Source organism: Podarcis raffonei, chromosome 13 (assembly GCF_027172205.1).
Source record: "Podarcis raffonei isolate rPodRaf1 chromosome 13, rPodRaf1.pri, whole genome shotgun sequence".
Classification (NCBI taxonomy): Eukaryota; Metazoa; Chordata; class Lepidosauria; order Squamata; family Lacertidae; genus Podarcis; species Podarcis raffonei.
Window position 1 is genome coordinate 49,390,394 of NC_070614.1, and position 18,995 is coordinate 49,409,388.

The following is an 18,995-nucleotide window of genomic DNA, read 5'->3' on the forward strand; positions in this document are numbered from 1 at the left end:
ACAGGTACCCCTATGGAAATCTTGTTATTATGAATCTCCCTCTTCCAGATACTGTGGAAATCGATTCCCACTCCCACCCAACCTGCAAGTTAAGAAGGGATAATCACGGCGCTCACCGACGCTCCATAATCTTCTTGAACTCGATGCGCATGAGCTGACCCCTGGCCTGCGCTTGGATGCGGGTGATGATGCGGGAAAGGCGTTCATCTCGCATTTCCTCCAATTGGCCCAGCAGCCCAGCCTTGAAAAATACCTGGAAGGAGAGGGAAAGGTGGTAGGGGTGTCAGCATGAGAACCTCTGGCTAAGCTTCTATATCTATCTATCTATCATCTATCTATCTATCTATCTATCTATCTATCTATCTATCTATCTATTTGTTATGTACTGAGTTGAATAGGATCCAAACTGCAGCAGTCTGATTGGTCCTAGAACAATAGGATCCAAAAGGCAGCAGTCTGATTGGTCCTAGAACAATAGGATTCAGAATGCAGCAGTCTGATTGGTCCTAGAACAATGCAGCAGTATGATTGGTTGGCAGGAACTACCCAATCATGCTCCAGATAGAAGTGAATCCACAACCTGATTGGCTTATAGTAGAATTCCGGAATTAGCCAATCATGTGCAGCCCATTGTGTAAATAATGTATATAAAGCAGATACTTTGAGGGGACTTTCATTCATTCCTCCTCACCACTATGAGCTGAATAAAGAGCATGAAATCACTTCGCGACTCTGAGTATATTTCACTATCTATCATCTATCTATCTATCTATCTATCTATCTATCTATCTATCATCTATCTATCTATCTATCATCTATTGATCTATATCTATCATCTATCTATCGTACAATATTGTCCACAAGGGCACTAGATGAATATTCTGTTAGATCCCCCAGTCCTCCTCCTCCTCCTTCTTCTTCTTCCTCTTCTTCTTCTTCTTTCACTCGTAGCCAAGTAAGATTGTCTTCCATAAACACTGTCATAACAATGAGTCAGTGACTGTGGAGGCCAGTTCTGGATCCACACGTCCTTCCACAGTGGGGACATTGGTTTCCAGGCGGGAGTTGATCACGGTGTGGATTTGCCAAGCGTGCCTTCCTCCTAGCATGTTTCTCCCTTTTGTCCTGAGTTCGAGTGTCTTCAAAGCTCACAACACCTTTGGTAAAGGCTGTTCTCCAACTGGAGCGCTCGCAGGCCAGTGTTTCCCAATTGTCAGTGTTTATACTACATTTTTTAAGATTTGCCTTGAGACAGTCTTTAAACCTCTTTTGTTGACTGTGAGCATTACACTTTCCATTTTGAAGTTTGGAATAGAGTAGTTGCTTTGGAAGACGATAATCAGTCACCCGCACAACATGACCAGTCCGACGAAGTTGATGTTGAAGAATCATTGCTTCAACACTGGTGATCTTTGCTTCTTCCAGTACACTGGCATTAGTTCGCCTGTCTTCCCAAGTGATGTGTAAATTTTTTCGGAGACAACCGTTGATGGAATCTTTCAAGAGTTGGAGATGGCGTTTATAAGTGGTCCGTGTTTCACAAGCATACAGTAAGGTTGGTAGTACAACAGCTGTGTAAACAAGCATTTTGAGTTCAGCTCTATATATCTGAGTCTCAATGCCGACGACACTTCCCTGTCCGACTCACGGGTGTCAATCACCCCAGCGGTACCAAGTTTTATTGCAGATTGCTTGCTTAGCGCAACAAATCCATGTGAACTTCTTGCAGTTCAGCAACTGACTAGGAAACACACCGAAAAGGGTGTTTGAACAAAATATGAAAGGGAATGCATAGACACCCCACAAGCAAATCACTGTGATATAACCGCTCTATGAAAACAGATCAGAACAAATGCTCAATAAATACTGGATATCGTCTAATGACCACATAAGTTATGTGAAAGTTAATCAGGATGGATTCTGAATAAACAGACTGTCTTGAAGCGGTCGCAAAGGCTCCACCCTCTCACCTTAGTGTGGCCAAACTTGTACTGGTTGTGGTCGATATCTAAGGAGCCCAGGAGCTTCTCTGCTCCCTTCCGGCTGTCAATGAACTGGCCCTCGGGGATGGCAGCTGGGTTCAGGATACGGTACCTGGTGGGGAAGGAAATATTCTCTTAGATTCCCCTGCCAAAGCTGTAAGATTCTTCTGATGGGAAGAAAGTACAGGGGCGTAAAACCAGGACGGCATATTTCTTAATTGACCTGTTTTAGGCCTATTTTCAATTTTGGTCAGTGAACGATTAATGATTTTTTTTTAACCGTTTTTATTAATTAATTTATATATCACTTAGTGCCGAAAAAGCCTTCTAAGCAGTTTACAAGTATAAAGGCCAATGGCACAAACAATAAATAAGCACCCATAATGAAAACACAAAATAAAGCAGTTCCATTAAAAGATGTTGTAACGTACTGTTCTTCTTTAATTATTCCTTATAGTATTTAGCTATATGGTTAAGGGTGCAGAAGCAAGTGTCTGAATTCTAGATTGCAATTCCATCTCCTCCAAAACCTTTTAAAGAATCATTGGACTGAGCAGAGCTACCATGCTGGTGTGTAAATGCGACTCGTGCTCCAGATATTTTTACTGGCTAATTAATTGCATGTTGCTGTCCGTTGTCCGCCATCAATGACCAGGCCGTTTCATGACCTCCAAAGAGAGCCATTTGCCCTCACAAGAACAGTACTGTTATGAAAGGTATTTTTCAATGGCAGGGAAGGTAGCAAATGTTACAGGTTGTGACAGGCACAGAGCAGGGAAAGGCCACGCTCCACCCAGCGCGACCCCGAAAGCAGATTCACCTTTGCCTGAAGTCCCCGTAAAGGATCCGGTTGGGGAATCCCTTCCGGCAGATCCGGATGCCCTCCAGGACTCCGTTACAGCGGAGCTGGTGCATGACCAGAGCATTATCCATCACTCCTGGCGAAGGGAGAGAGAGAGGGGAGGTATCAGCCGCGTTAGAAATGGGCCCCTTCTGTGCCCTTCATTTGGCTGGGGTCCCATCCAAGCTTAGTTTATGTCGCCACACATCCCATAGTGTCTCTCTAAAACAAGGGTGGGAAGTCTCAGGTCCAGTGGCCACACCCTACACCGTTTTGCAACCTCCTTGAGTAGCTTTGCCTGGATGGAATGTGCCATTAATGCCTTTTGCTTGCCTGGTTGGAGGAGAGACAGGTGTGTGGGTGTGTTGTGTTGAAACTAGCCTGCCGTAATGTAAAGGTAAAGGGACCCCCTGACAGTTAAATCCAGTCACAAACGACTCTGGGTTTGCGGTGCTCATCTCGCTTTATTAGCCGAGGGAGCCGGCATTTGTCCGCAGACAGCTTCCAGGTCATGTGGCCAGCATGACTAAGCTGCTTTTGGTGAACCAGAGCAGCACATGGAAATGCTGTTTACCTTCCCGCCGGAGCGGTACCTACTTATCTACTTGCACTGGCGTGCTTTCGAACTGCTAGGTTGGCAGGAGCTGGGACAGAGCAACGGGAGCTCACCCCATTTAGGGGATTCAAACTGTTAGGATATTTCCGTTCCACCTTAAAAGGGAGCAGGCTGTGAGTCACAGAGTCTGCCTATTTCCTGTTGCACAGGATGTTTCTGTTGTGTCAGTTGCTTTCGTTTTCTCTCCTTCTTGTTGCCTGAGCATACCGATGCAGGCGGTCATGTTTTTCTTTGTTCTGACCAACGCTAAATAAACTGTAAATATGTTCTCCTGCTGTGCATCTCTCGCTGTGTGAATTCTGCTGATAGAGTGTGCACCAGCCTAAGAATGTGGCAATCTATTTCTGAGGCTTCGTGTCGCTAATTGCTGATACTGCCTGTCTACGGGAGGTCGATGGATCGTCCGGCAGCCGGCTTGGGGGCTATGATGGACTTTGCCTCCCTGGCAGTATCCCAACACAAACTGCCAACCTTCTGATCTGCAAGCCCTAGGCTCTGTGGGTTAGACCACAGCGCCACCCGCATCCTAATTTGCACCCATTGCTCTGCCCTCTTTTTCTTCTGGCCCCACCCACAACTCCATCCCAGGATGGAATGAGGTCTTCAGGCAGAAAAAGGACTCCACACTCCTGCTGCAGAACTGCAGAGCCAGAAGTCTGTAGAGAATGAGACTCTTAACCTCAGGGACGTGGATTTGAGCCCAGCGTTGGGCAAAAGATTCCTGCATTGGACAACCCTTGCCAGTCCCTTCCAGCTGCACAATTAATTGTATGGTTCTAGAGATCCCGGGCAATGCATTTGGAGAGGAACCCCCTACTTATTGCTCTGTGTGGCTCCTGTCCTGTTCCATTTGCCGCTAGAGTTGTGCTAAGTATGCAAACAGAGGCAGATTCCCTGGCTTTTTCACCACCGTTCCTTTTGTTGGTACGCATTTCAGGTAATCACCGCTGGGGGAACGTGAAACCGTAGACACGTCCCTGTCTGTGAGTTAGCTGCCCAAGGGCCTCCCCAAACCAGCACAACCAGCACCTCCCAGTCCGGTCCACCAGCCCTGTCCCTGTCCGGTTACCAGGGGCCTTCCGTTCATTGGGGATGAGGCACCTCACAAAGTGAGGGTGGGTTGTTTTCAGGTTGGCCATCAGCTTGTTGAGGTTCTCCTGCCAGAGAAAGAGGGAGAGAGAAGGAGAGGGAGACAGGGAAGCAGATGGAGGGGAGATAAAAGGGAAAGGAGAGAAGACAGAGGAGGGAGAGGCAGAATGGGAGAGAGAGGGTGGGAGGGAAAAGTAGAAAGGAAGAAGAGGTGAGGGAAGACAGAAATAGAGAGGGAGGAAGAGGCAGGGAAAGGGGGAAGACGAAAGGAGAGGTGGAGGAAAAGAGAGGGAGGAATGTGTGTAAATACTTATTTAGTTTCCAGCAATGTCTTCTTTGCTCCCCCTTGTTCGACTTCGGGAAAAAATCAAACAAGCAACCCCCCTCCCATCTTTTTCGTGGGGCGGCCTTTGGTTCCTACCCGATGAACTGCGGAAACGGTCTGGAAAGACGATCCTTTCTTCTTCGATCCTTTTCCCTTCCCTCCATCTCCACCTAAAGACAGAAGTGCAGAGAGTGAAGGCTTTGAAAACTCAGGCAAGCCTCCCTCATCAAAGGCATAAGCAAATCAGGTCAATTTTGGTTTCTTTCAGTTTCTCTTCTTCTTTTTCAGTCTTAAATTCAGTTCTCCTACACTGGTCTCCTTCCCAATGACTGTCATTGAAATCTCTCCTGTCATTGAAATCTCTTTAACTAACCACTACACTGCATTTCCTGCAGTGCCACTTGCTTCCTTCAATGTATTTTATTTTATTTTAGTTAGTTAGTTAGAATTGATATACAGCTCTATACCCGGAGGTTCACGGAATAAAATCAAAATGTAAAACCACAAAATACATAATCAAAATAAAACCAACAACCCAATATACCCTCCACGTAAAAAAAAAACCTTTTAAAAAGGCATAGGATGTCAATCAAATCAAACAAAGAAACATTTTGGCCTGGCGCCTCACGATTTATAATGAAGGCGCCAGGCGAACTTCACTAGGGAGAGCATTCTACAGATGGGGAGCCACTGCAGAGAAGGCCCCGTTCTAGTGTTGCCACCCTCTGGACCTCTCAAGGAGGAAGCACACAAGGAAGGGCCTCAGAAGATGATCTCAGGGTCTGGGTAGGTTCATATGGAAAGAGGCATTCCATATGAGGTATTGCGGTCCTGAGCCATTTAAGACTTTATTGGTCTAAACCAGCACTTTGAATTGGGCCCGGAAACTAATTGTTAGCCAGTGCACTTGGACCAGGATCAGTATAATATGCTCAAACCGTCTCGCTCCGGTGAGCAACTTGGCCACTGAATTCTGTACCAGATGAAGTTTCCGAACCATCTTCAGAGGCAGCCCTACATATAACGCATTGCAGTAATCTAACCTTGAGGTTAACAGAGCATAGATAACAGTAGTTAGGCTATCCCTGTCCAGATAGGGGCATAGCTGGGCCACCAGCTGAAGCTGATGGAAGGCACTTTGGGCATGTAGCATCATTCCAAACTAGGACTGGTAGAAATTCAGTTCAGGGTAGATTTTAACATGAACCTCCCTCATCCGTGCTTTCTGAAACAATACGCAAACTGAAACGCAGACGGCTTTTAAATTTGCACTTATCCGCATTTTATGATGCTGCTCTCTGGTGTAATAACGGATACAAAAATGTGTATGCTGGGGGAAGGTGTGCACTGTGCAAAGACATGCATATATGTGTGAAAAAGAACACATTCCTTTAGTGGAAATTGCTTGTGTTAAAATACTTTTTTGGAAGGCGCCCAGAGTGGCTGGGGAACCACAGTCAGATGGGCGGCATATACAAATTAAAATGATCATTGTGATGTTTTTGTCAGGCAAAACTGAATACTGAAAACTGCATCGCTGGGAGAAATTTGCTCTGAATGTTGACAAATTTCTGTGAGGCTTTTCTTCTAAATAAAAAAAAGATAAATTGCAAACTGAAACAGAAACGTAGGGAGGTGGACTTAAGGCTGGAAAAAATGAGAAGAAACAAAGAGAACCCAAAGCTAATAGATTCATCTGCCCCCTAATTTGGAGCATTTTGGGAAATTAAAATGGCAGCCATGCACCCCCCCCCTGGAGTGCCCTGATGTCATGGCAACTGCCCAAGGATTCTGAGTGCTGGGCGTGGTTTTCTCCTTTCCTCCTTCTCCCTCTCTCATGCTCGCCCATCAATCTGGCTGGGGCAGGTTCCACAGGGGGGGATGTATTGGGACACCTGATCTCAGTGATCATGGGCAGGAGGAGGAGATATGCTAAGACCAGACCATGTCATTACCAAGGAGGCAGGTTTAGTCATTGTTTGAGGACTATCCCTGCCTCCAGGTCTGGTCCTGACTGGAAGGATATTGGAATCAGCAAGGGAAACCCACATGACCTGAAAGTGTTGCTGTGCAATGCCAGGTCAATGATGAATAAAACCAGTGCCATCCATGACCTGATTGTGGATGGAGGATTTGACCTGGCATGCGTGACAGAGACCTGGTTGGATGAAGCAGATGGGCCTGTCCTTGCCGCTGCTTGCCCACCAGGTTTCTCATACACACAGCAACCCAGGTCATGTGGGCGGGGAGGGGGGGTTGCAGTGATTTTTAGGAAATCATTAGTCTGCACCAGGCGTCCTATTGGGAAAACCCAGTTTTCTGAGTGCATGTTCTGGAAGTTGGGCAATAGGGGCAGTACAGGATTCCTTTTGGTGTACTGACCTCCCCGCTGCACCAAGGATTCCCTGCCCAAGCTGCTTCAGGTTGTGGCGGATGTTCTCCTGGAGACACCTAGCTTGGTTGTCCTGGGGGATTTTAACATCCATGCCGACACGACCTTACAAGGGGCCGCTCGGGACTTCGTGGAAAGCATGGCCTCTATGGGGCTGTTCCTGAATAAGTTGGGCCCGACTCATAGCCGCGGACATGCCTTAGACCTGGTGTTTACCTCTATGGATGTTGGTGATCTGACACTAACTAAAAGCGAAACAAAAGAAGTGCCATGGTCAGATCACTTCCTGGTGCAACTGGACTTCTCTGTGATCCTTCCCCTCTGCAGGGAGGTGGGACCGATTCGGATGGTCCGCCCCCGCTACTTAATGGATCCAGTTGGCTTCCAGAGAGTGGTAGGGGATGTTTTATCCCATGTTGATGGCCTTTCAGCTGATTCCCTGGTGGCCAGCTGGAATGCAGAGTTAACCAGGGCTATTGACTGTCTGGCTCCGAAGCGCCCTCTCCGATTGCATGGAGCTCGGACAGCCCCGTGGTTTTCCCCGGAGCTGATGGCGAAGAAACAATCGTTGAGGCAGCTAGAGCGCCGGTGGCGGAAAACTCATTCTGAATCAGACCGGTCTAGTGGCGCCCACACTGTGGAACACCCTCCCTTCAGATGTGAAGGAAATAAGCAGCTATCCTATCTTTAAAAGACATCTGAAGGCAGCCCTGTTCAGGGAAGTTTTTAATATTTAACGCTGTATTGTTTTTAACACTTGATTGGGAGCTGTCCAGAGTGGCTGGGGAAACTCAACCAGATGGGCGGGGTATAAGTAATAAATTATTATTATTATTATTATTATTATTATTATTATTATTATTATTATCTCACCAGCCTCCATGCTGGCGTAGCTGGAGAAAAGCGTAGCAAGGAGCTTCAGGGACGACTTCTGGTAGAGCCCCACCACCGTTTCGTTGAGGGGGTCCTTGTTCTTCTGCAGCCAGCCAAGGATGTTGTAGTCGACGGTGCCAGCGTAATGGATGAGGGAGAAATGGGCCTCCGGCTTGCCCTTGGTGTTGCGAGGCTTCCCAAAGTTGTTCGACTTGCCCAGGTGGTTGTCGTACAGCTTGGCCTTGAAGGTCATGTCGGAGGCTTTCGGGAACATGCACTCCTCCTCCAGGATAGACATGATGCCCAACGGCTGCACGGCAGGAGGGGGAAACAGAGCCAAAGCAGCAAGTCAGGGAGTCCCGGCTAACCATCGTTTCCTGTTGCACCCGAACTGGGAAACTATAGCAAATAGTTCCCTAACAAGCCAGAATATGAAGCCAAATGGTTTAAAGTCGTTTGGAAGCCGTTAGCCGTAGTGAAATCAGACGAAACGACAAAGGAATCGGAAGGACGGGGGAAGAACCCAGAAGCGGTTGAACCCATCTCCCCAAAAGTGTACGGAAAAGTGAATTTATTTTAGCAAGGCACAACAAGGGTGCTAAAGGCCAGTCCCCTTATATTCAGTGTTGTGTTACACAGTGGTAAGGGGCAAAGCAAATACAGTAACTGGCATTGGGCGAAAAAGAAGGATTACTTGCCTTTAAAACAAACAAACAAGTTTCTAGCCCTTAACGCGGCAGGGTTCTAGGCTGTGCTTCGTACAACCTTGCTTTCTCCCACTCCTTTCATGCAAACAGGGCAGGGAGCCACAGTTAACTGTGGATTCCTGCTACCTCTGAACCAGGAACGATGCTTAATGGCTTCCTAGCACCTTTATGCCATAGCTTCATAGTCTGGCCTGTTAGTAAATTATTTACTATAGCTTCCCAGTTCAACTGTAAAGGGAAACCATGGTTAACTGTTTCTTCCTGACTTGTTTGAAAGCAGCTACATAAATGAAATAAAGTTGCATCTGCACCTTTGTAAATACAGAAAGTATTTTGAAGATGCTTTGGGCCCTTCCGAATTTACACTAGCAATTGCCAAACCATTGTTTGGTGATCAGCAGTGTCCTGTGATGCTCCTGCACTCCCTTCCCTCTTCCATTCCACCCTCCCTTAGCAAGAACTATACTTTATCATGATGTCTGAACTGGCACAAACTGTTGCTGTATAACAAGGTTTTGCTCACAAACCAGAGACTGGAAACAGGAATAGATCCTGGTTTCAAATCCTGCTTTGAGAGTAAACCATGGTTAGTGGTAACAATGGTTTCACCAATTTGGATGTCATGGACTACAGTTCCCATCCACTTCAGCCAATGCTGGCAGGGGCTGATGGGAGTTGTAGTCCCAAACATCTGTGGGCACCAGGTGGGGGAAGGCTCAGCTAATTAGTAAAGAGAGGGAAGGAGGGAAAGTGAGAGGCTCTGACTGGGTGAGGCTTGGAGGGAGGCCAGATTTAGGTTTGATGAGGCCCTAAGCTACTGAAGGTAATGGGGACCTTTATATGTCCAGCTGTCCTTTGTCAACAACAAATTGTCGCTGTTTTTTGTGTTGAATATATGCCATATGGTAATTTATGGACCTAATGGGTATCTAAAGCCACAAAACACTGTTGCTGCATGTAGGTTTTGTTTTATTTGTTTTTTATCTTATATTTTGGAAATGTACATCCAGTTTTTTCCCCTTTAATTTTTTTTGAGGGTGCCCCCAAGAGAGTGGGGCCCTAAGCCATAGCTTGTTTAGCTTATACCATATTTTTCACTCCATAAGACGCACCTGACCTTAAGATGCACCTAGTTTTTAGAGGAGGAAAATAAGAAAAAAAAATATTCTGAACGAAAAAGTGGGTGTATGATTTTTGTGGTTCATGCTGTGGCCACAGACATGTGATCTGATGGTGAATTTGGGGTGACCCAATGCAAAAATCCTGAGGATCCATGTGGATCCGTGCTTTGTAACCACATTTTTGCACCATTGCAGCCCCAGGAAATAGTGGGTGCATGATTTTTTTGGGTGCAGGCTGTAGCCATGGACATGCTATGTGATCTGATGGTGAATTTGGGGTGACCCAATGTAAAAATCCTGAGGATCCATGGGCTTTTACCTCCCCCCTCCCAGGCAGCCTTCGCTAGGGACCCTTATCTCTCTTCCGATCCCACCAATCAGCTTTTCCTTTCAACATTCCCTTCCCTCTTGTTTGCCTTAGTGTAGTGTCTTTTCCTTAGCTGGAGCAGTTTTTCGCTCCTCCTTTTCTTCTAATTTCTCTCCTTGTTGCTTTAGTCGTCCTGTTTTCCCCCTTTGCAAGTTTGCTGTCTTTTCCTCCTCCCTCCTAGGCAGCCTCCATTATCTCTAGCGTCCCTTATCTCTCTCCCTGATCAGCAAACGATCAGTGGCTTTGTTTCAACACCCACTTCCCTCTTTCAAAAAAAAAAAAAAGCATGATTTGCTTTTTGCCCCTGGGCAATTTGGCTCCAGGGACCACGCATTCGCTCCATAAGACACACAGACATCTCCCCTTAGTTTTTAGGAAGAAAAAAGTCCGTCTTATGGAGTGAAAAATACGGTACATAAATCCGGCACTGCTTGGAGGGCACTCCTGATCACCAAACCCCAGTTTGGGGATCAGCAGTGCAGTGCCTGTACCTCAAAGAGCCAAATAGGGCAAGACCTTGAATCTTCCCTGTTGCTGTTTTTTCTTTAGGTCCAAAGGATTGTGGGACAGAGGGGGCACATTGGGAAGCCAATGATAAACCCTTCCCCTCCCTCCTGTTTCCCTGATCTCAGTGTGCAGGCGTGATTCCATCCCTCAGAGAGCACTTCATAACCACACCTTTTCGATGAGGTCGATGCAGGCCTGGAGGTCCATGCCGAAGTCGATGAAGACCCAGTCGATCCCTTCTTTCTTGTACTCTTCCTGCTCCAGCACAAACATGTGGTGGTTGAAGAACTGCTGCAGCTTCTCGTTGGTGAAGTTGATGCACAGCTGCTCAAAGCTGTTGAACTGAGACAGGGAGCGAGGAAGGGAAATGAAATCAAGGACTCGAGCAATTTGAAAAATCAGTCTGTCCAGGGTTCAAAGCCCCACTTAGCTATGATGATGATGATGATAATATTTATTTATACCCCGCTGATCTAGCTGGGTTTCTCCAGCCAGTCTGGGCGACTCCCAACAGAATAATAATAATAATAATAATAATAAAGCAATAAAACACAAAACATTAAAAACTTCCCTAAACAGGGCTGCCTTCAGATGTCTTCTAAAAGTCAGATAGTTGTTTATTTCCTTGACATCTGATGAGAAGGCGTTCCACAACGCAGGCACCACTACCGAGAAGGCCCTCTGCCTGGTTCCCTGTAACCTCACTTCTCGCAGGGAGGAAACCGCCAGAAGGCCTTCGGAGCGTCCAGGCAGAACGATGGGGGTGGAGACGCTCCTTCAGGTCTACTGAGCCTTTGAGGCTGCTTAGGGCTTTAAAGGTCAGCACCAACACTTTGAATTGTGCTCAGACTGGGCGACCTTGGGCAAATCACAAACCCTTAGCCTAACCTAGCCAAGCTGAGAACAGATGAGCAGCTCAGAAAACAAGTCACACGTGGAAAGAAACAAAACATGACAGGCTTGTGGTCTGCTGAACAAACCGTGTTCCCCCCGATAGGAAGAGACCAGTCCTCCAGGTAGGGGATATCTACTTAAGGGCAATGATCCTATCTTGTTACACCCACCGCAATGTACTCACGTCAAAGATCTCGAATCCTGCGATATCCAGCACCCCGATGAAATACTGCCGGGGTTGTTTGGTCTCCAATGAGTTGTTGATCCTGACCACCATCCAGCTGAACATTTTTTCATACACAGACTTGGCCAGGGCCCCAATGGAGTAGTACACCTGAGCGGAGGAGCCAGGGGAGAAAGGAAATGAAAAGTGAGCAACACTTCGGGGAAAGCAATCTGAAACCCTGCGCCTGGTGGTGCCCTCCAGATTTTTTGGGACTCAGCTCCCATCAGCCCCAGCTGGCACGCTTGGAGCTGCAGAAAAATAAATCAAGAGTGCATAGGCAGGTGCAGAGCAGGCCTCAGCACCAGATCCTGCACAAGCATGGCAGGGCCTGATGTCCCGGCCAAGTAGAGTAGGCGAATGGAGCCTAGTCTTCTGATGGTAAATTGTTCAGACTGATTTTTAGTACTGTGTTTTTACAGTGTTGTAAGCTGCCCTGGGACCTCATGGCAAAGGGCAGAGAAGACTCCAGCATCGTGACTGCGGCTCGTGTTTCATTAGCCCTCAGATGGAAAACAAGCGAAGAAGAATGGCAACTTAAACTGATGGAATATGTGCAACTTGTGGGCTTAACACATAGAATAAGAGAACAAGACGAACATACGTTTAAAGAAGATTGGGAAATGTTTATTGAATATATGGAGGGAAACTGTGTTTATTTGAAAACGTGGGCCGCATTAAGATAAATTCAACGGTGTAAATAGGTTTTGATGGATGTAATAATGGAATACTGAATGGTTTAGTTTATATAAAATATGCAAATATGCAAATATGCAAATTTGCTATGCAAAATGAACCATGGAAAGAGAAGAAGGGAAGTCATTGGTATTTTAAGGTTGTTTAAATGAATATTCTAAAATGTAAAACAGAAAATTTAATAAAAATTATAGAGGGGAAAAAATATAATCTTCAGCAGCATCAAGTTATACGGGCTCTGAGCAAGGAGTCCTGCTGCCTTCACTGTGAGCACCTCTCTCTTTATCTTTCAAAGGCTGCCGAGTCCCCAGTCCCCCAAAACCACAGCATTTTAAAAAATGCCCCAGGGAAGCAGAAGTTCAAAGAAGAAGGCAGACTGTCCGCTCATTCATTGACCAGTGGTTCTCAAAGGGAGAGGATGGCAAGGACCATCAAAGAAACAAATAAACATTTTCAGCGTAGTGTAGTATCAAAATATTTCTTCTTATCTGCAGAGTATGGATAGATATCTTTTCAAAACCAAGCACTGCTAGGAGTCATTAATTTTCTGTTTTCCAATGTACAGTGGTACCTCAGGTTATATACGCTGCAGGTTACAGACTCCGCTAACCCAGAAATAGTGCTTCAGGTTAAGAACTTTGCTTCAGGATGAGAACAGAAATCGTGCTCTGGCGGCGCGGCAGCAGCAGGAGGCCCCATTAGCTAAAGTGGTGCTTCAGGTTAAGAACAGTTTCAGGTTAAGTACGGACCTCCAGAACGAATTAAGTACTTAACCTGAGGTACCACTGTACTGTATTTATCAATTAGAAAATTGGTGAGGCACAGGGAAATTTTTATTCCAAAACTGTGACCCAGAGGGAAAAAAATGTTTGTGAATCGCTGCCCTAGACCAAATGGCTCCTCAGGTCAATAGTTCCTGTGGTGACCTCTGTTTTAACCCCCACACCATCCAATTTTAGGCACCTCGTACCCCATTTCGTGACTTTGCTACATGACCTGACTGCAGATAAGCCTGATCCCTGCCACGGTGGCTGATGGTGATGAACTTGTGCATGAGGGATTTTATTTGCGGCCTCTGAACTGTTTGTTCCATTAGTTTCAGCTGTCGAACTCAGGGTGGAGCAGATCATCTGGGTGACAGGTGCACCCTGAACAGAGCCTGGCACCCCCCAAACCCAACGCCCCAGGCAGTCATCTGGGTCACCTGCCCCTAAATCCAACCAGGCTCATTCCAGCTAAGCGGTTGGGTTTTTTTTTAGAAAGGTTTCGATCCCTCCTTTTTTTAGAAGGGTTTCTATCCTTTATTATGACAACAACAATTCAACAACCCTGGGCCTAACATTACATTTCTATTCATGATTAATTAGAAGTTGGTTCTCCCCGTTTCCACAACAGTTTGTGATGTTATTGCTTGTTTGTTTGTTTGTTTTTAAAAAGTTCTCGTGGGAATTCATCCGCATTTTAGTGCTCCAATCTCCTAATATAAACATTTTTGGGAATGCAACCTTGCCCAAAACACTCACGGTTGCAAAGAAACTTTCTCTAACGTAATGCATGTCGATGTGTTATTTTCACTAATATATATACATTTTAGTGCACGTTAATTGTGATGGGGTGCGGGAACAGCATTGCAAGGTTTGGAGAAGTGCAAATTTCGAAGGAGGGCTGTGTTTCGGTTCATGCATTGTTACAAATTGCATATTGCCTAAGTTTGCCTTTAAATGGAAACTGGGTCAAATTTCTCCCCATCTCCAGTCTGAACTGATGCGAATAATGAGGCCAGCACCATCAGCTGCACCCATGTCAAGCTTGCCCAACTGTAAATACCCTATAATGGTGTTTTTCAACCTTGGAACCCCAGGTAGGACTACAACTCCCATCATCCCCTGATGTTGTAGGACTACAACTACCATCATCCCCTGCTAGCTTAGCCAATAGTCAAGGCTGATGGCAGCTGTAGTGTTACAACACCTGGGAACCCAAGGCTGAAGAAATATGGCCTACCACACTCTCTGGAACCTGAGGCCCCGCTGCAGCGCGGCTTGCAAAAAGACATCCTCACCTGTTGGACATTTTGCCCCTTGGTGACATATTCGTTGCCAACCTTCACCCTTGGGTGGCAGAGACCCTTGAGGAGGTCAGCTGAGTTCAGGCCCATCAGGTAGGCAGATTTATCTGCATCTGGGGAGGAAAGGAAATATGTATGGTAGATACTGTGGGTGGGATCCTATATTTTCTACTCCTGCAACTTATTTTTTAAGGGTTGAAGGCGTCTGTCCATTTCAGCTTTGCTACATTTTTCCTTTCTTCAATCTTAAGGTCAGTTCTCCAACTCAATCTGCAATTTTGTTTTATTTTTTAAAGCAAGCCCTCGCCAACAAATTTCTCCTGGTACTTCAAACACGATGGTACGTCATTTTGCCTAATTTGTGAACCTCTGCAAAGCAATTCCCCCTAATTTAAAGCATTTTGGGATGTTATTCCCCCTGCCATATATACATTTTAATATACACACCATCCTAGTACAGTGGTACCTCAGGTTACATACGCTTCAGGTTACAGACTCCGCTAACCCAGAAATAGTACCTCGGGTTAAGAACTTTGCTTCAGGATGAGAACAGAAATCATGTGTTCCGGCGGCGTGGCAGCAGCAGGAGGCCGCATTAGCTAAAGTGGTGCTTCAGGTTAAGAACGGACCTCCGGAACGAATGAAGTACTTAACCTGAGGTACCACTGTATATGTATTCTTCGTGCACATGACTTGGCTGGAGAACTACAAAATTGAGAGAAGTGCTCATTTCTGAGGACGGCTGTGCTTTGGTTGATGTATTTTTCGGAAAGCGCGAATCACACAGGTCCAACTTCAAATGCACACCAAACCCCTTTTCTCCTCTGCCCCTGCTTCTTTCCCCTTCCGCAAATCCCTTTCCCTCTTCTCCCTGACATTCCCCTTTATCCGACAGATCTCTCCTGCCCTTTGCAAACCACACACCTTCAGTCCCATCGGCCTCAGCCTGCTCCTCCCGCTGTTTCTGCTTAAATTTCATGTTGCCGTAGTGCATGATGGCGCCCGTCAGCTTGTAAACCCCGACTTTCTCCTCTGGGGTGAAACCCAGGACATCAAAGGCACTCTGTGTGTATATTGGAAGGGGGGAGAAAGAAAGAAAGAAAGAAAGAAAGAAAGAAAGAAAGAAAGAAAGAAAACGTCACAGAGAAAACATCTCAAATTGGCACCATTCACTTTTGACACACACCCTCCCGCTGCATTTCCTGCACTCCTGGAGCTGCCAGCAGGTGGTGCTGTTACAGTTCTGTAGCTACAATATAGCTCTCCCTTATGGAATATGCAGAAATGGAGAAACTTACCAGAAGAGTAAGAAATTAAGATAAACTTTTTATAAAAGAATGGAAATGGTTTATTGAGTATTGACAGATAAATTGTAAACAGATAAGAACACTGGCAGGGTTTTTGTAATAACCTGCAGTTTTATAAGAGTATATATGCTATGCTATGCTATATATTTAAAGTAGATGAATAAATGAGCAAATTAAGTTAATTTGGATATGCAGAAGATATCAAAAACAAATTTAAGGAACAGCAGAAAGAAGGAGGAGGAAGTCAAGCTTTGAAATGTTAAAATGATTGTGTTTATGCAAAGAGACTCACGTCTGTCGCCATCAGCTCATCTGAGTCGTCGATGGAGGCCACAGTCACCTCTCCTTGGGAGATGTAGCTGTAGTCGTAGGGGTTGTTTGTGACCAGAAGCAGGTCTTTTGGGGGAAGAAACAGGGGAATGAAGAGGGGGGTTAATAGCAGACTGTGTTCAGGGCATGACCCCCCAGAAAGCATCGGCTCAAAGAAAGATTTGGTCACAATGTGGATATTTCATTTAAACCTATTTAAACTTATGGTAGATTTATAGTTAGACTTGTTATCGCCTGGTTTCGGAAAGACTCGCATCCTTATCAAATTGGCTTAGCAGAGTTTGGTAACTGGCCCTAATGGGGAAACTGACCAAGAAAATACAGCGTAGCTAAAGGAAAAAGGAGACAGCGTGGTTTGGTGGTTAGAGCAGTGTTTCTCAAACTTGGGTCTCCAGCTGTTTTCAGACTACAATTCCCATCGTCCTTGACCGCCGGCTAACAAGGGATGGTGGGCATTGTAGTCCAAAAACAGCTGGTGATCCAAGTTTGGGAAACACTGGGTTAGAGTGTCAGACCAGAACCTGGGCGAGACCAGGGTTCAAATTCCCACTTGGCCATTAAACTCACTGGGTGACTTTGGGCCGCTTGATGCCCCTCTGCCTAACCTACCTCACAGGGTTGTTGTGAGAATAAAATAGGGAGGAAGAAGAGAACCATGAGCTCCTCAGAGGAAAGATGGGATGTAATAAATAAATAAATAATTTTACAACTGACCAGATGAGGTAAGAATAGCAATCCTGAATTTCCACGGACATCAAGATTGTTCACACCACACTTTTCAATGCATTTCCCTTTCCTGTACTGCAAAAAGTTCGCTTGCTTCACTAGGCTGGCAGAGACCTTTATTCTGCTTGACTACTGCACTGTGCTGTTTGTGGGGCTGCCTTTGTATATAGTCTAGAACACGGGTGTCAAACACAAGGTGCACGGGCCGAATCCGGCCCGCCAGACCTCGTCATGTGGCCCGTGTAGCCGCCACCGGCCGCCAGCCTTCATCTTTTATTCTCACTTTTTTTTTTTTACACAAGAAATCCGCTTCTTCAGCGCATGCGCGGCAGCCTACAAGCCAGAGAACGTCTGCTCTCTAGCGGCACCGGCCATTCTACACAGGAAACCTCCACTTTACATGCATTCAGGAAACCTCCACTTGTTTTTATATTGAGCGCATACCATCCTGTGATGTGACAGATCCAACGGCTGCCTGAACAACCGGCCCTTTGAGGGTGACCAAACTGCTGATGCGGCCCCCCGATGAATTTGAGTTTGACACCCCTGGTCTAGAAGCTGCAGTTAATGCAGAATGCAGTGGCCAAACGGTTCATGGGAACAGGCTACTGGCAACACACTACACTTCTGCTGAGAGATGGGTTGCCAGTTTGCTACTGAATCAAGTGCAGGGTTCTTGCATTACTTCACAAAACCCTAAACACCTCAGGACCAAATTCCCCTTAGGACCGTATGGGCCCTTATGTTCTGCCTCGATCACTGAGATCCTATGACGGGGCATTTCTGGTGGTTCCCCCATGCCCCAAAGGCTTGGTCAGCCTTCACTATGGACCAAGCCTTGAGTGCAGCAGAACCTGGCCGGTGGAACTCCTTGCCACTAAAGGTTCAGCAGGAATCGCCCCAGCCTTCTTTTAGGCATCCCCGAAAAGCGATGTTGTTTAGACAGGCCTTTGAATTGCGAACCTTCTTTTAACTAATCAGCATTTATTTGATGTTTCTACTGATGTCTTTACAAATGTTTTTATTTACGCTATTGTAAATTTGTTTACGGGATACTGCCTTGCTGTATTTCTTTTTTTTTTTAATGACAGAGCAGTCTATAAAATCTAAAATATCAATAAATAAATGTGCAAACCTAAAGTTCTGGTATGCACATGAATCCCTCTAGAGGCAACTTGGTTTGATTACCCACTGGGAAATTTTGTATATACTCTCCCTGCTTATAGAGAAACACAAAACCTAAATACTCACCCAGAAGCTCTGGCTTCTTGTTGGACAGGATCTGGTAGAATATATGGTAGTTTCTCTCAGCTTTGAGCTGGAAAATCACCCGGGACTTTTCCAGGAGATCTGAGAGAGAGAGAGAGGTGGGGGGGGGGCTGTGTGAAAACTGAATTGATGCAAGCTGTGTAAAATCTAGAACAGCCACTTACACCTTGCCAAAAAACAACAACACAAAAAACACATAGTTGCACAGGACTGGCATATATCAATTTATATGCCTAGATGCAAATTTAGATATAATAACTGCATATAAGTATTTATTTATTTGCAGCAACTATTGCTTATCCTTTTAGGCTCTGTCAGAGCAGCGAACAAAATCAGTTCTAAGACACTCCTTGCCCTCAGGTATAGCAAATGTGGAAGAGGGGAAATATCAGTTTTTTAATGGATGAAACAGGTTAGTTGCTTTTAGAGTTTGTAGAGATGGTTTCATTGCATTAGAGTTTGTTGAATTGATATTACTGTTATCAGAGCTTGCATTTCTGTTTCCTTCTGTTTTTACTGTGTACACCCTTCCAATGGCTTACACCATGAAGTTTCCTGTAAATTTGTTTTATTAATAACTGCTACTCTTTCTTAACTGGAGTATTTATGGCGGGATAAGGAATTTGAAGAGGGAGGCAGGAGTTGCCAAGCTTTTTGGGCCA

At 45.7% G+C, this 18,995-nt stretch overlaps 1 protein-coding gene across 1 annotated transcript in view; it reads right to left on the bottom strand.

The window, feature by feature from the left end:
* Positions 1-18,995, bottom strand: part of LOC128400616 (myosin-6) — a 55,023-nt gene that overhangs the window by 25,269 nt on the left and 10,759 nt on the right. Inside the window, exons 10-21 of the mRNA XM_053362926.1 lie at positions 18,316-18,414; positions 16,301-16,404; positions 15,626-15,764; positions 14,696-14,814; positions 11,899-12,048; positions 10,992-11,162; positions 8,119-8,428; positions 4,950-5,023; positions 4,509-4,596; positions 2,803-2,920; positions 1,971-2,094; positions 117-253 (exon numbers count right to left, since the gene is read on the bottom strand). Of these exons, the coding sequence (XP_053218901.1) occupies positions 117-253; positions 1,971-2,094; positions 2,803-2,920; positions 4,509-4,596; positions 4,950-5,023; positions 8,119-8,428; positions 10,992-11,162; positions 11,899-12,048; positions 14,696-14,814; positions 15,626-15,764; positions 16,301-16,404; positions 18,316-18,414 (1,633 nt within the window). The remainder of the gene's footprint in view (positions 1-116; positions 254-1,970; positions 2,095-2,802; positions 2,921-4,508; positions 4,597-4,949; positions 5,024-8,118; positions 8,429-10,991; positions 11,163-11,898; positions 12,049-14,695; positions 14,815-15,625; positions 15,765-16,300; positions 16,405-18,315; positions 18,415-18,995) is intronic.